Source organism: Danio rerio, chromosome 23, assembly GCF_052040795.2.
Source record: "Danio rerio strain M-AB ecotype USA chromosome 23, GRCz13ab, whole genome shotgun sequence".
NCBI lineage: Eukaryota > Metazoa > Chordata > Actinopteri > Cypriniformes > Danionidae > Danio > Danio rerio.
Window position 1 is genome coordinate 20,509,451 of NC_141043.1, and position 18,416 is coordinate 20,527,866.

The 18,416-nt window shown below is 34.9% G+C and overlaps 1 protein-coding gene across 1 annotated transcript; it reads right to left on the reverse strand.

The window, feature by feature from the left end:
* Positions 1–1,598: 1,598 nt before the first annotated feature.
* Positions 1,599–17,012, reverse strand: trim101 (tripartite motif containing 101). Its single transcript, NM_001003581.1, is given in 9 exon segments — positions 1,599–2,033; positions 2,334–2,569; positions 2,795–2,919; positions 4,694–4,716; positions 4,815–5,048; positions 5,139–5,234; positions 5,309–5,483; positions 7,453–7,601; positions 16,703–17,012. Coding segments are annotated over 9 exon segments (1,290 nt in total). The 5' UTR covers positions 16,868–17,012; the 3' UTR covers positions 1,599–1,946.
* Between the last annotated feature and the right edge of the window lie 1,404 nt (positions 17,013–18,416).

Sequence of the window (18,416 nt, forward strand, 5' to 3'; positions counted from 1 at the left end):
TCTCATTCGCCATGCGTTATCAAACGTTGTATGAAAAATACATGCTTAGAGCAGTTCCTCGGATCAAATATCTCGTTTGTCATGATGAGGGGCATGAATGAAATTCCTGAATAAAAGAGCCAAACTGCAGTTAAACTCCACTATTTAATAATTTGTCAAATAATTAGATTACTGATGTCCATGTAAACACAGTCACTGTCTTTCTCTCCTCTGAGTGTTTTGTCTCTGAAAATCAGTGCATGCCCAATCCGACACTCCCATTTTTATGCAATTTTTTACAGACCCTCCCTCTTTTTCTCTGACACTCCCCCCTAAACAGAACTGGACACACCCACTTTCCTGACTTTTTCCAAAGTAGAGGTGTGAAAAAACCCTGCTGAAACAATGTTTCAGTCAAACAACCTTTTTTCCAAATCAAAACAGACAAAATACTTTTATCAAGGAATGCTGTGATATCTATTATAAATTATTCAAATATAGATTTTTTTGTTTGATATTCAACTTTGTAATATCAATTCAAACAATGTCCACTCCGTCTTTAATGACTCTTTTTTTCATTCGTTCATTCATTCATTCATTCATTCATTCATTCATTCATTCATTCGTTTATTCATTCATTCATTCAATCATTCATTCATACATTCATTTTTATTTATTTATTTTGTATTGGTGCCAATCCATTTTTAGTAGTGCTGTTCCTGGAAATGTATTTCCCTAAAGGAATTTTAAAAATTGTTCTAGCATAATACGCCATAAATCAAATCAGCTACAAGAACCACATTATAAACTTTGATTTCAAACAAAGAAATATATGATGAAGAAAAATTAAATAAAGAAAGCAATACTACTTAATGGCTGTAATGAGAAGAACCACAATATCAAGAAGCATCATAAATCAAAATGTAAAATTATAAAACTTATTATTCAATATTATTCAGTTGACATTCTTGGTTGCATTTATAAGAATAATATAGACTATTTAAAGTTTATTAAAAATAGTACATGATTGAGAGCATAGGTAGATTATTTGCCTCATTTTGCAGTTTGATTGTTGCATTTTTGCACAGCATCATGAGTACTGTAGTTTTTATGTCCAAATTATATTTTCTAATGTATTTTATTGTAAGTTAAATATCTGTTCAGCAAAAGTATGTTCAATTGTTTAACACTTTGAAACTTACAACTGGTCTGTTTTTACGTGTGTGCGTGTGTGTGTGTGTGTGTGTGTGTGTGTGTGTGTGTGTGTGTGTGGTAATTTTACTTAATTCCAACTTGATCGTGGCCATGCTTTAAAAAATAAAATAAAATAAGTAAATAAAATGCGAGGTTTAATTAAAACATATGACTCTTAAGATTACACAAACAATTTTCATCAGCACATAAGAAAAGTCCTGTAAAAAAAAGAAAAAGTGTTTCCTCTGTTGATATCATGACACCCCAAGTCTAAACTCAATAAGGAGTTGGGGACATGTTTTAAACTCAAGATAATACACCATTTCATATTTATTAAATAGCATTCCAGCATAGACTGAAAGAATCAAGATCTTTACATCAAAATGACTTGTTATTAAACAAACAAAACACACAACCAAAATTAAGTAGACACAATGTTTTAATTATCAGCACAAACACAGTAAGGTTTGTTCCAAAAACCAAATCAAGAAGAGAACCCGCGGAAACCTGTTCTGAGTGACAGCAGGTCCTCGTTCTTGAGACCGGCAGTCTCACCGGTGACCACTGGAGGGCTCAGTCATAATCATGAAAGAGCTCAAATGTGTGAACGTTTCAAGAAAATTGGGAAAGGTGATTTTGAACATAAACCAGTTTAATCTGTTCTTAATTCTTTCTCTACTTTTACTTTTACAGAAATATTTCACTCCGTTTTCATATAAAACAGCATGTGAAAATTATAATTCTGACCTGCTGAATGTGTCTTTATGCTGTCCTTATATAAAAATAAAGCACTGGATGTGTCCCCATATTCGCTGTAGGATGACCAGAAAGGCCAGGAAATAAAGGACTAGAGTTACAACCTGAGAAAAGAAAATACAACAACAATTAAAAAAAAAAAAAAAAAAAACACTTTCTTTTTCTTTCTTTCTTTACTAAAATTTGGAAATAAATGAATGATATATGTATATTATTAATTATCTATTATTAACACTGTTAAAATTATTCAAAGTATAAAATGAAACAAACAAAATACGACTGAAATACTATTGACATAAAAACATTTTAATAATAACTATTGACAAGTACAATTATTGTCATATACCCACAATAAATAAAACAGTAACTAAAAATAATTAAATCAATGGCAAATATGAATGTACCTGTGCAGTGCTTAAGCCATTCTTCTCACACATGGCCACTTTTTTGAGATCTCCACAGCTGTCTTCTTGTCTCCAGCTGTCCTCCATTGTCTCAGGCGTGGGATTTGCCACCTCAGAACCCTCTGACTTTAGATCCTGGTCTGCTTCAGATTCTGGTTCTGGAGTCTGTAGTGGTTCGGTTTCAGACTCTGCTTCAGAATCTGGTTCATCGGGTGTTTCCTCCACTTCGGGTTCAACTGTAAAGATGCAGAATTTGTCTGATCTCTGACTAAACATAAAACATATAAATAAGTTTATCTATTGCAGAGTCACCCAAACTCTGTCTTGGAGGGCAAATCAAGCATTTGCTAAAACATGCAACTGCAGGTATGTTGTGGCAAGTTGAAGCTAAGCTCTACAGGACATCAATCCTCCAGAACTGAGATTGGGCACCCCTGATCTACTCGGTCAATGATACTTACTCTCCATGAAATCCAGCTGCTGCAGGACTCTCTCCTCTGCATCGAAATCCACCCTGTAGTGATCCATGTTCTGATAATCAGGATCCAGAGTCTCCAGAGTGAAGCATTTTGACGCTTTACCAACCCTTCAGAGGAAAGGACAGGTACTGTAGTTGGATAAATGCACTAACAAGATTTAAAAAGAGATTTAATGAGGAGTTAAATAATGATATTTGTGTTGACTTGTGAAAGCTGAGCCTGAAAGTCTGAAGTAGTTTGTAAGCTTGATGTTGGACAAACAGGCAAGCAGACAGATAGGATGACGCTAACATGAATTTGACAGTTGCTAATGTTTTAGCATGAATAAACATCTTGTTAGCAAGTTTCTATCAAGGAATTTCAACCATATTAGCATATTTTTATGGTGTCTTAAACTAATAATCTGGATAGGCATAGTTGAATAATAAGTTCAGCACATGTAAATGACATACAAGGGTACAGAACACCATTGTTTTCTCCTTCTCATGTAAATCCTGTGAGTATAAAACTCTGGTGAAAAACAGACCAATTAAAATTAAACTGTGATAATTTTTCTTGGGATAATTAATATGCACACCCCAGGCGGTTTTTGATTGGCCACAAGAGACATTACTACAATAATTTCCCCCCTTATTTTTAAGTTTATCTAAGGATGTGATATAGTTATTATGTATGTGGGACTCTTCTTTTGAAAAAGCTTTAAATGAACTCTCCCTTTTATTTGAATTACACTCCATTTTATTGATTGAAGCTATACTTTCATACTGGTGTAATAATCAAGAAATTCTTCTGCCATACCATGTCTGTAGCAGGTGTAATAATGGCTGAAAATAGCCCTCAACACCAAATGCTACACTTGCACTTCCAGTTTGAATCTGCATAATATCAATTTGTCTGATGGTACGGCAACAACGTTCCCTGATTATTTAGCCAGAATGAGAGTAAAGTTTCGATCCATATCAGATTAGAAAATAGCAACTGTACTTTTTCTATCAGACTTAGCATTCAGTGTAGGTTAACAAGAGAATAGTCTAGCTTTACTCTTTTTTTGATTCTTTTGAACTAATGCTAATTGTCTAATCCAAATCAATGATTTATACTAAGCTAAGGTAAAGATCGGCTGAATGAATTCAAATATAGTAACACTCAAGTGTTTAATTCCAGGAGGGTTGTAAAATGAGCCCATTTAAATAAAAATAATTAAGAATTAACATCTACACTCTCAAAAATAAAGGTTTGTGAGCTGTCACAAGGGTGGTGACACCCTTAGGTACAAATTTGTACTTAAAAGATCCATATTAATACCTCAAGGGTACAAAGTGTTCCTCTTATAATTTGTAGGTAATATATACTTTTGAAGTACCAGTATGGACCCTTTAAGTACAAATGTGTAGCTTTTGAAAAGGTACCACCCCAGTGACAGCTCATGTCCCTTTATTTCTGAGAGTGTATGTTGTTGCTGAAAATGATGCTCCAGGATCAACATAGATGTTAGGATGGCATCATACTTGGCAAAATCATGATGTGCGGTTATGTATGACCACAAAACAAATATTTTCTGGAGAATTTGTGCATTTACCTAAGCCACATACATTCTATGTAGATATCAGAGAAGAAATTAACATTGTAATAATGCATTCTATGACATCTTTACATGAATTTACATGAAGTTAGCATCATTTTAAAAAAGTATCTGCTTAGATATTTGATTTCAGCAGAAGTGGAAGAAGAAGTAGTAGTAGCAACAGCAGCCCAAATGGTTGATTAGTATGTTGTTGTTTTTTTCTAACAATTTCATGTCTTGAAAGTCTGTTATTCTTACATGGTTGAGTTCAACAGGGACAAGGCTGTGCTAAATTTGTTTAAAAGGGCGAGACTTACTTCTCAGTAAGATCCTTTGAGGTCTATAAAAGAGATAAAAGTGTCATGTTTGACATTCAAAATATAGATAAATAGACAGATACAGTGGATGCCACTAAGGAGGCAAAAAAGATGATTATACCTGCACAAAAGCAGCCATCTCAGGCTCGTCTATGGCACTCTGGGCTGCCTGGATCAACTTTGAGTTTGTGTCCAAATGCTCATTGTAGGTTTGCAGTAGAGACTGGGTCCAGCCCGTCTTTTCTTCCTGCTCAAAAGTGATTTGTTGCATCATGATCTTACGCCTTTCCTCCAGAATGGCAGACATGCGATCAAATTTCTCACACAGAATCTGTTTCTGGATCCTGCTGTTTTCCTGTCACAGTGGTATTGTAGGATATTATGTTGGTGTTTTAATATCAAAGTTTATTACAATGTAATTTCTTTATACATAATCAACACAAACCTCTATGTTCCTGTTGAGCGCCTCTAGATCATTGACAAATGATTGAACACGCTCATTTGTGGACACCAAAGATGCAAGTCTGTCACTGAGTTCAGCCTGTGAGAAGTGAAATGAGTGAACTGTTCTGACTGCTACAAAGATGTTAAATAATAGCACAAATGCTTTCATACCTTCTCCTTCTGGTAAATATCTGGCAAAGGAACTACTTTGCAGTTCTTGTGTGCCCCAAACACCTTACAGAGAGAGCAGGACGGCTGCTGACACGTGATACAGTAAATATTGAGCTTCTCATCTTCATGCTCTTTACAGTTGAACTCTGCAGGAGGCATCGGTGGAGGCCTATAGCTAAAGACACATTGACATATGATACATTTAAAAGAGAAATCTTTAAAGATAAACTTCTGAAGCTTTGTTTGGTGCACTATTTTTCAAATGGTGAGGCAACAGCATGCCTATACTAGGGGTTGGAATTTTAATATTTGTTTTGTTAAATTAAGAAATGTAGTAAGGAAAAATCTGTTTTTATATACAAGTGCAATCATGTGGAACAAATGACCAAAACCGGTCAAGAAAATAAAAGATTCAAGGAGGTTCAAAAAAGTGGTCAAAAGATGGTTGTTTTAATGAGGGTCGTTAGTTTGCATGGTTGATGTTTTTATGTTGTTGTATCGTGAATAATTTTGTTTGTTTTATTCATTAACTGTACTTTGCAGCTATACTTTTTTTGACAGCAAGGACCACAATGAGAACAAGCCCCAGGCTTTATTGTGTTTTTATCCTTGACCGTTTTATTTTAATATGTATGGGATACCAGTTTTACAGTAAAATTTTATGGAAATGAAAAGATTTTATATAATGCACTCAAAAAAAATATTTTTTTTTACTTGATAAAACTGTTTATTTAAAATGTGCTGAAACAACACAATTCTTGAGATTTCATTGGGACAACTTAATTTTTTATGTTCAATCAACATAAATTTGATAAATGTGTTAAGTTAACTTAATCGATTTGTGTTGGGATAACATAAATGAATTGTGCATTTTTACAGTGTGTGAAAATACAATAATAACAAAATAAACTTTGACATGTTCACTTTCAATTTTACTACATTTTTTCACACGCTTAAACCTGACAACAGTCTCTAAAACTAACTCAAGTCATGGTCCAAAGTTTTTAAAATGTATGACAGTTTTAGCTGGATAATTTAATTAAGATCTATATGATACAAAAGTTAACAGGTAATAAACGCATACACTCAAAAAAAAAAAAAAAAAAGAAAAGAAAAGAAAAAAGTTTTTTGCTGCTTGCTCAAACTACATTTTTAAACTGAGCTGAAACAAAACAATTCCGGAATTTTTGGAGGGAAACTTAGTTGTTTTATGTTCAATCTACTTAAATTAGTTCCGTAAACCTAATGAAATTGTGTTGGGACAACATGAATGAATTGTCTGCAACCCTGCATTTTGGCCAATAATACTACATCAGTAAACATAATTATTTACTAGATAATTGCTAGCTAGGTTTCCATCCATAGATGCAAAAGAAACTGATGCACAAAACTGAAATTAAACACCATTTCCATCTAATTAAATCTAGTTAAAGAGATCTAAATTCTGCCTTTTTCTTATATAATACACAACTTAATGAAATGCAATGAAAGATGTCATAACAGCATTTTAGAGGCACATAACATCTTTCTGAGCGTCAGATGATCAAATATTTTAGTGATGGATGTTGGCTGAGGCATTTAAGAATAACCAGTGTGATGTGATGTGATGTGGTCAGTCCACTGGCTTGTCCATTAATGCCGTACAATCAGGCCTCAGTTTCGACAAGAAAGCGGACTGCCATTTTGCTTTAGAAATTTACTACATCCACCTGTTAAAACAAAGGTACATGACTTTTTTGTTCAGAGAATTTGTTTTGTCTATTACACACTGTAAAAAAAAACGCTGGGTTCCACATAATTGATTTGTGTTGGGACAACATGAAATAATTAAGTTAACTTAATTTTTACAAATTCAAACAATTAAAACAATTAAATTGTGTTGTTTCAGCTCAATTTAAATAGTTTGAAAAAACAGCAGACGTCTTTTTTTGAGTGTAGCTCATCCACATTTTCTTTTACCAGATAAAATGTTTGGTTGTGCATAAGTTTTTGTCCATTTTCTAAATGTATGCACATCTTGGTGTTTCCATAAGGCATTTTTTGCAACAGTGCAAAAAGCACCTACAAAAAATAAATAAATAAATGAATGGAAACAGAACTATGTTGTTAAGTGCCAACCATTACTCAACACCCTTTGATCTGACCTTTCAGACTCCTGCTTGTAAACATCAATAATGTTCTCCACCAGCAAATTGCGTTGCAGTCCAAAAACTCCATGACGGCCCAAGACGACCTCACGCCGACAGGAAGGGCAGCGGAAACTACCTTCAATTCCAACCTGGAAGAGAGTCGGCTACACATCTTACTCAGCATGCTGTTCTTCAAGAGTATTTCTGGTTATATGAAATCACTTTTCCAAATTCAATACAGCTTCTGTACCCTTGTCTCTGCAAGTGTGCATCTGTCTTAATCAGCACAGGCTTGAGTATGACTTAGCATTTGCAAAAAGAGAAGTTTAAGACTCATCTCACCAGGGATCCTAAAATAGTCATCCTCTTTTATAGCTCTCAGCTGCTGAGGCTTATGGGTCGAGTCAGTGTGATTCAAAGCACCATCACTGGCTCAAAGAAAACACTGTTTGAGAATAATGCTGCTTTCACATGGGAACTAGTCTCCTATTACAAACTGTACATGAAGGGCCTCTCAAGTCAAATTTACCTCTTTACTTATTTTGATAGAAGAGTTTCAGCGTTACATATGCCATAAAAGTTAAATATGATGGAGGGTAGAATATTGTTGTCACTGGTATTCTTGTCATAAAAGTAGAGCATATTTACATACATTAATAACCATTTAAAGCATTCAGCACAAGTAAGCATGCATTTGAATACAATTCTAGAATAATTAGTAAGCTGATTATGTAGATAACACAATAAATTTGAATGTAAAATGTAAGTATTAGTAATATATTTTGGCTGTAATTGTCCCAGGGAGACAGCAAACCTTGGAATTTTACCATCATTTATAAGTTTTGAATCCCTAGCATGAGTAAATGATGAGTATTTTTGTTATTTTTGAGTGAACTACCCCTTTAAAGCATTAAAAGCACATCCTTACATTGAAAACACTGGCCTTAAGGGTTAGTTTACCCAAAAATAACATTCTGTTATTATTTACTCACACTGATGTTGTTATAAACCACCAAGACCTTTATTTGTCTTTGAAACACAAATGAAGATATTCATTTGAAATCTGAGAGCTCTTTAAGCCTCCACATACACTAAGCTTTTCTGACTTGTTCAAAATCCAGCAAGGTACCAAGACACAACCTCAAAACAGTCCATGTGTATTCAGTGGTTCAATCAGAACATTAACAATCAAGAATAATGTGTGTGCATATAAAGCAAAACTAATCACTTTATTCAACAGTTTCTTCTCCTCAGTGTCAGTATATTGTGCACGTTTACAAGCCCCATGCAGTAATGTATAATTTGAAGATTTATTTTGTATTTTTCTGGTGTTGTTTGGACTTTCTGGACTTCTGAGTCTAAAATACATTGGTGTTTATCAAAGTCTATAGAATACACAAGACATGTCACTTGTATAGTTTTTTTAGGTCAATATGGCGAATGAAGCCCCGCCTTCTTGTACAGGAGCTAATCTTCGATCGCTATAGAATGACGTTTCTCCAGGGAAAAGCTCAGACCAGACATGAGCTTTTACAACAGTTTGTAGGTCAGCAAATACACTGGAAGCTCAGTGAATACTGGATTCACAGACATAAGAAATATATCCAGATAACGCTTGAAATCTCTACTTTAAAATGAACCAAGTGCAACTGAAAAGTTTTCTAGTTTTGTAATCTGTATAAAACGAATGCGAGGTACAGTCAGTCCAGTCAAACATACATCACATGACAGCAACTATTCAAATGCCCACAAACTTGTAAACAAAGAGTCGCTGTCATTTCTAGAGGAGATTTACTATTTATTATTTTAGAAGAGCAGTGCAATCAGACAATCAGTATTCAGAGGATGATAATGTGTAGAACGGCCATAAATGAGGTTCGTGTCATGATTTTGTTTCTTTCGAGTGTGCATGCGCAATAACTTGATCAACCTGATAATATGCTGATAATATTTAGTTTGATTCAGAAGTTTAGTAATAAAACATATGAGATGGTTGTTGTTTAATTTATTGGTGATTCCAAATATAATCGCAAGCTTGGCAAACAGTTTTGGAGAATTTGATGTTTCCCCATTCAGCATACTGCCTGAGAGGCATTTCAAACATGGCCGCTGAGTAAAATGACTTGTCTTATTGGGACATTGCTCTCAGATTTCACCTAAAATATCTTAATTTGTTTTTTAAAGACAAACAAAGGCCTTGTGGTCATTTTTGGTGGTAAGTAATTCTTAAAATTTTATGATAAAATAGCATAAATATATTAGTGCCCACATCTTTGCACAAATTTCTGTTATTATATGCACAACCTACAGTTTTATTGTCAGCTTTTAAGGTTGATTTTTAATTGGCTTTCAATATTTTGTTTACCTTTCATTGGCTGCAAAAAATCTTCTGAAAGTGCTAACAGTGTTCATCTTATTTTAATAGTCAGGTTGATTCTGTGATATTTAGAAAGACTTTTAAAAATATAAATTTGTACATTTATTGTTGATATCAGAGCCCTGTTTCAGTAAGGTGGTGAAGTGAAAACAGAGTATGCTAACCTTAAAATGAGAGAAACTCTGGGTTTTCCATTTCAAAACGGCAGGTTTGTCAAACTCGAGAAAGCAAGGTCTCCTTCCCTTTTTTAAAGATGAAGTGGTATTTCTTGCCTTAGCCATAAGTCATTTCAATCACACATAGAACAAAGTTACGAGAATGGCTTGTCCTTTTTTGGAAAAATTACAATTAGATTCAATAGCATAGTTTTAAAGTTTTACCTTTAATATTACTGTAAAAAAATAAACAATTAGTTTAAATTCACTGACCTTCGACAGGGACATGTACTGTAACTATTAATGTTATTATTACTCATCCTAAAAACTTTTTTTTTTAGGTCTTCTTACATTCTAAATGTCATATCAACCTCTACACTCTTTGAAAAAATGGTACAATGTTGTAGCAAAGAAGGTACAAACCCTTGTCACTGGGGCAGAACCTTTTTATGGGAGAGAATTGTACCTTAAGAAAAAGAAACCAATTTGTACCATTGCAGTTTGTACCTTTAAGGACATTGTTTGTACCATGGGAAACCAAAATGTACCTTTGTTTTATAAGACCTGCAGATACAATATTGTACCTTCATCAAAGGTACAAATCTGATCCATGAACCAAGGATCAGGTACCAAGGTACCACTACAGTGACAAAACACTTTGTACCTTAACAGTGTCAAATGTGTTCCTTCAAGAACTATTTAAAGACATTTTGCTACAGTATATCCAAAATGTGTCACAATAAAGAATAAAAAATATAAAATCAATAAATCAAAAGATCTATTTTTTGCTAAACATTTCACAACACTTTTTACAAAAATCTTACTGAAATACATTCTCCAATCTACGATATAAAAGTTTTTTCTCAAATTTTAATAAAACACCTTTATAATAACTTTAAAATGTTAAATTTACACAATTTTAAAATAGAAATGGAATTTTGCACAAGTATTTAAACGAGATATGCACAATGTTTAGTTTAATGATTAGTTTTACAATACTAAAATGTCTGCATGAACACTTTGTATATGCGGGTCTTTTGTTCATGTGAGTAAAAAACAAACTCCAAAAGGTGCGAATATCAATAATAAATCTTTTTTTTATTAGAAAATGCAGACCAAAGGTTTATTAGAATGCCTTAAATGTTTACATTACAATATCTATAGTTTTGTTTTACCAGTTGTTTCGTATCATAGAACTTAATGTTTCTGAGTTTCTTTAAGCATAAGCTTTTAAATGATGATTCATGGTTTAATCAGGAAATTATTCATAAATCACTTTGCTTTTCCACTAATATATATTTTCATAGATATTGTGATAAAGGAGTTGTCCACCACTTATATACCTTTTTATGAGAACTATTGTGTACCTTCATTTCAATTGTACTATAAAAGGTACAGAACAGTATCATAAGAGGTATTTTCTGTCCTATGTAAGGAACAACCCTTAGAAAGGTACAAAACTGTTTCTTGAGGAACATTATTTGTACCACCGTGTACCTTTTTTCAGAGAGTGTACCACTTGATCAATTAGAAAAGCAGACACACAATGGCACTTTTAAATCTTTTAAAAACTTAATTTTTGAAATGTAATCTTAACTGATCAACATGAGTAATAGTGGGAACCTTAAATTAAACATTTCCACTGAACATTAGGGTTAGGTTTTATGCATTCTTGCTAACTATGCAGTAGCCTGTTTAATGTAATTTAATGCAATTGCATCAGAAATAACTTCAAAAATTACGGCCAATTGCCCACTTTTGCAAATTAAAAGCCTATAATTGTTACACATTACATTACTTATTTTATTATACCTAAATATTTAAATACTTAAAATATTTTAAATGTAAATTTACACATTAACTTGAGCAGCTATGTTTTCTCATTCTGTCTCTGGTTCACTGATGCAGTTGTGTTGCTTTTATTTTTTTTAAACATATGGTCATATTTGCTTTAACTTTGCACGAGCACAAGTTCCGCTGAAGAAAAAAATGCTGATCTCTTTTTTCAGATGTTGCCATGGTGATTCGTAATATCTGCTCTCCATTGATAATGCCTTTTTATAGTTTCGGTGTGCACGCTTAAAGCTGCGGTCAAACCGCACCTTTTTCCCCATAGACTTCCCTTCAGACGCAGGTGAATGCATCAGACTGGAAACGTAAGCTCATGCGACAAGTTGCGCTGTTCGGTGTGTTAGAAAGTTCAAGCTTGGTGAACTCTGACCTGTGAAATTGCATCACATGATTGTTGTGTGAGACCAATCGAGGATCAAGACATGGCCTCTGAACAGAAAATTAAGGCATGGACCAATCGCTCGCTTTTTAAAATGTCTAATCATCATGTTTAATCCTGCCCCTTTTCGCAACGCCATACTACAGAATTTCGCAAGGTCAAACTCTAGTGTGACCACAGCTTAATAAGTCTACTCAGACTTGATTGACCTAACTCAGATCAGCTGTTCTGAAACCGAAAACTTTGAGATTTTAATCTCTCTGTAAGTCAACTCAGAGTTCAAGTTTAAACTGCGAGTTGGTTGAACCTCCTTACTGAAACCCAGGTCTTTAACCAAAGTGCATGTGTGATGGCGTATATAATTATCTGATAACTGTGACTTGATAGCATCTGAAAACTATTCGATAAGCATGCAAAAAAGAAGAGGTACATGCAGAGACAGCATCGTTTTTCTGTCCTACAACAGCCAGACGACAGATGAACAGCTTGGCTTTTGACCTTTGCCTGTGAGAAGGTGTAACGTAAAACTGTCAAGGTATCAAACTTCAGTTATGTGCAGATAAGAAGGATTAAACAGACAAGAGCTAACATTACAAAAAACTCTCATCAATGTGTCCATTGTGTGTTGCAGGAGAGCTAAACCCCTGATGACTTCAACGCATCAAATGTAGGCCATCACCTATTTTTATACCTCAGATTTCAGCCTAGGGATTGAGTTTAGACATTTGCAAACCCCACCTGTTGGGTTTCCACATATTAGCATGACAGGTCTAAAAAACTGTGTTTGTGTGAACTATGGCACTACTGGAGTTGCTCCATGTATTATGTGTTATATACCTTATGTACATACACTTTTACATGTTGTTGAAGTAGCTAGCAAATAGCCTTTAGCACATAAAAAAACAAATTTATAAAGGACATTAGCTCCTTATAACATTTATACGTTTTCTTCTGCATAATGGTTTACCTGTTTTGTTGGGTAAATGTTGATATGACATTGAATGCTACTGCACTGACTGCCACGTACCATATAGCGTTTTTAAAAAGCACTGAAATGAAGGCAGACTAATTTTATAACCATATATATGATATGCATGCAGCACATGCATTGGAAGCCAGTTAATATAGACGGTGTGTGAGAAAACAGTCTTGTACCATTTTAGAGATGCAGATTCAAATCATGCTCGAATTGGTGTGAGTACCATAACACCATCCCAACAACACATGACTCGACAAGAATTTAGCAACAAGTAACTTAGCTGTCCACACCAAGTGTGCCCAACAGAAACATTTCAGTAACCGTCTAAATAACTGTCAAAATAAAACAACTGTTTAAATACATTTAAATAACAGTCTTTAAAATAAATATTGTTGTTTGTTTGTTCTTGTGTGCAAATGCGGGACTAGTGTCCAAGAAAAATGTGCCCAATGATGACAATAAAGTGAAATGGACAGGTTTATAATCGAATAAATAAATATTTAACCTACACTGGAAAAAACGCCTTTCTTTACTTAGATTTTATTGTCTTGTATCTAGTCCAAATATCTAAACATTCTTAAATCAAGAAGCTATGGAGACCCGGAGAGGATGTGATGGTGGGGGAAAAAATGGGTGGGAAAAAATAAAATGGATAAAAAAAAAAAAAATGAGTGATACGAAATTATATATATTTTACGTTTTTGCGTTCCCTCGCAAAACTGTTGTTCTATAAACACTTACTGTTTACTTAATTCACCCCCATTTTTGCCGGGATTTTCCTCGTATTTTCCCATATTTATAATATTGAAAGCACATTGAAATGAATATAAAAATGTCTGCATTCTCTTTTTTTCCATTAAAGCTGTGTGTCGATAATCACCCTTCATTTGGAGCCTCTGAATCAGCGAACGCATGAAGCATAAGCGATGACTGACGGACGCTCCGTAGGATAAACTAATCATAGATCAGCTTCTGTATGACAGCGAGGATCGACGAACAGCTTTGATGAATAGAAAGTAAATGCAGACATTTTAATATTAATTTCAACGTGTTTTCAAGATTAAAAATATGGGAATAATATGAGAAAATTCTTAATGATAGGACGATAGCGTGAAAGAGTGGAAAAGTTAGAGAGAATCTCAAAAAATGGGAGGGTTGACATGCATGATGTGAAAAGGAAGTGTTTCTAGTTTTTATTGTTTTTACATCTTGTGTAAACTATCTTTATAGACAGTATAAAGCACACAATCAGCATCTGAGGTGATCATTGTCATAGTCGTTAATGCTCTCGACAGCAACATCACAGAAATTGAAACTTTCTAAAATAGAAACTTCATGCATCACCATTGCTAGTGCATGGTTATTACAAAAACTCCTTTAAACACAGAGAAGATGGTTGGAGAAGATCCTGTAATGCAATGTCGTGTCACATTGTTAGGGCACAATGTAAGAGTCACAATGGTGCCGTGACCTGGATGGAAGTGAGGTTTACGCTCGATTTACATGGGGCTTCAGCATCAATGCTTGACAGAGGGAGTGTTTAAAGTTGGGGCTGACGTGATCGACATCCGCTTGTTAAGTGTGACATCACGCGGAGCAGCTTCCTTGTCCAAGCGCTCTATTCAACTGAATGGGGAGACTCATGAAATGTTAATAATAAAGTTTACAAAGCGATTTAATACTTTTGAAAAGTCACGATCGCAATATATATGTCCATGCCTAATATCCAATGGCCAGAAAGTGATTCATTTTTTAATAAATTGTTAAAATTTTGTTTTTTGTGATGCAGCAAGCCCAGAGATTGCTGTGTGCACTATGACTTTATGTAAAATTAACTTTAATGTGTGATATGAATGAAAAGTGATCATAAACGAATGATTTCTCAACTCGAATGATGGGTTGGACCTGGAAACAGTATTACATACGTCACCAACACGTCACCACTTAACAAGCGGATAGCAGCGTCAGCCAAAATTAATCCGCAATTGACTACTGTCTGAGCCGGTGGATTTGCATAAAACGGTCTCATTGGCTGACGTGTCTGTTGGCGCTTGAAAAGCTGAGAAGTTCTCAACTTCTGCAACAAGCAATGCCACTGAAGGGGCGCCGACAGATCCACAATGCAGTTCGGCAACACCTGATGTCACCTATTCAAAGTGAATGGGAAGCGTAGATGCTGACACAACAGTGTAAATAGGGCGTTAAGAGTGACTGTATTGAAGGTCATGCTTGGAAGAGTTATGCGAGTAAATCTCACTACCTTGGCTTCAAGAATGTAAAAAAAAAAAAGCTGACAACTTAAATTAAGGCAACTAGTTTCAGGACATTTTTAACTTTAATCGAGTGCAGTACTTGAAAGTTGAGTCAACTCAAAAATGTCCTGAAGCTGGCTCAATTTTAAGTTGAGTCAACTTTATTTTTTTAACAGTGAAGAAACTACTAATTTGTAAATAATTTTCTTTTTCTGCTAAAGCATTTGCCCTCAACTTAAACAGCATTAATGTTTTCTCTGATTTTGACTGAGACGTCCATCAGAAACTGACTGAAAAATTCATTAATTTAATTAATAATTTTTTAAGGTAAGTGTTTGCAAACAATTTAAATGGGCTGAATTTAAACAAACAATTTAAATTTAGTAATGTTCAACTTCATTCGCTTGTTTAAAGTCAGCCCATATAAATAGTTTGCAACCACTTACTTTAAAATAAACGTTTAATTTATAAATGAATTTTTCAGTGTGGATATCTACGCAACATTTTAAAAACAGTTTGAAAGAAAACTTAACAGAGCATAAGATTTGGTGAAGAGTGAAGAGTGAAGTGAAGAGTTCATGTCAGGTTCCTGTGTTTGTATGCAATCAAATGCAAACACTTGGAACGGCATGTGCTTATCTGCATTCAATTAGACTTTAGTGAAAAGCATTTTAATAATCTGCATTATGTGTTCCCTTTTAAACGAACCTGTTGTGCAATGGACAGTTTGCAGGTTCTTTCAATAAAGAATGTTTCAAGAGTTCACACTTAGATATTGCTTGACAACTGTATGCAGGTTTGGCATGCTGTCCCGGGGGAGAACCCTGAGCTCGGAGATAGTTGAGCCCAGGGCTCCCGCCAGTTTCATAGAGCATGTGAGGGGAGTACGAGATCAGGTGGTTCTCGAGAACTTCCCTTTTTGTAAACGAGGAAAGGAGGAGAAAGGGGGTGGATGGGGGGTTTCTTCGGAAAACGAAGATAAGGGAGTAATATCTAGCAAGGCTACTTATAGTGAGTTAGGATAGATCTGATTGGCTAACTAATGAGTGTAGATAGGCGGCCAGCTGCAGTCAATTATATCACGTGCTCCTCTCGAAATTAGTTTGAAAAACTTCACTTATTTCTGGGAGAGTAACAAATACACAGATGGCATGTTGAGAATTACTAAAGGCTTGAAAAAAGCACTTGCAAACATGTTTCCATTGGTTAAGTCAAAATATTTGCACATTCACACACAAATCATCCTCCTCTGACCGGATCAGTGGTACACACCTGGTAGAGCTCATTGGCACACTTGCGGCAGAGGTTGTGCAGGCAGGGCAGAATGACCACAGGTTTGGTAAAGACGTCCATGCAGATGGGACAGATGAGCTGTTTCTCCAGCGTCCCCAAGGAGGGGTCTTTCTGGTAAGAGCGTATATCCAGTGGAAGAGACATGCTGCCCCTGCTGACCCCACATTCACTGGAAAACTAAAATAGTAGATTACAATCACGAAACCCCACTGCCTTCATGTTTCTGCTGCTTCTTTGTAGATCTCCAGTCTGTGAAGGCAGCAAGCGGGCTGTCGCTCCGGGGGTCTGTATTAGTGCGCAGCTGGAAATGTGCGCATGTGCTAAAGGGGGAAGGAGTCCAGTTTCTTTCTGGCTCGCTGGGACACCCCCCCACCCCTCATCAGTTGTGCCCAAATTGGGCAACCAGAGGAATGCTGGGAAACAGAGATGATGGCCTGTCTCCTGTTACTCCCAATCATTCATGTCTTCAGTCTCGAAAGCGGCCAACAAAGTCAATAATACCAGAACAGGATTGGAGGAAAGACTTGAAGTGTGCATGAGTCTTTTAAATAAAACACAAGTGTGTATAAGTGGTCACTTAGATGATTTTTTAGTAGAAGTCCACCAGAAAAAAAAGAAGTTTCTGAATACTCTTATTTCAATATGATGTATTTCCAACGGAAACTGAATAATGAGTAGGGGTGGGGCTTTATTTCTTTAATTTATGGCAAAACAATGGTTGGAGGGGCGTGGCCAAGCATATCAAACTGACAACATCAGAGGAGGTCTAACATTCCAGAGTGGAAGCAAATGCTCAGATTTTGATTAAAATTAACAAAATAAATTTGGTTAATTGTTTACCTCATGACTAACAACGTATGCTAGCAAAATAATCATTGTAAAGTAAAATTTTATGCTTGCATTTAAAATTGAAAGAAAAAAATGTTTATGCTTTCAGATGGATCAACACTGACTAATCCCTAAGCTTGCAAAGCAAAAACGCTAAGCTTTGGTCACCGACGCTGTTATTTATACATTTGTACGATCTATGAATCAAGCCATACAGATGTTACAAGACTCCTGCAACTTTCACTGCTCAAATTGAAGTTGGTTTTTAATGCAAAAATATATATATATATATATATATATATATGGTTTTTAACCACAGTCGTACAAAAATGAAGGTTTCACCAATCTTAACCCTGGAGGGGGACTGTATTGAAAGACTAAACGATTATAAATATTTGGGCATATAGCTTGATGAAAGATTGGGTTTTAATATTCATATTAAAAATCTCCTAAAGAAGCTTAGACCTAAATTGGGTTTTCTTTTTTGTTTTAAGAAGTGCCTTCCTTTCAAGCAAAGATGATTCCTTACAGTGATAGATTATGGAGATATAGTTTATATGCATGCAAACCGGTTGTTATTAAAATAAACTGGACATTATATATCATGCTGCAATTCAATTAGTGACGAATGCATCTTCATGTATCCATCATTGTTCTCTGTAGAAAATGGTTGTTTGTTTGGTTTTCCCTGCACCAAAGGAAAAAAAAATGCATATGCTTCTATTCACTGCTAGGGCATGATTGGGTAAATTGCTATCTTATATAACCTTTTATCATATTATACTTGTAGCTATAGTACACAAAATTTCAAAAAATTACATTTAACAGTTCCTATAGAATGTAGGGAGTTTAGTATAAAAAAGTG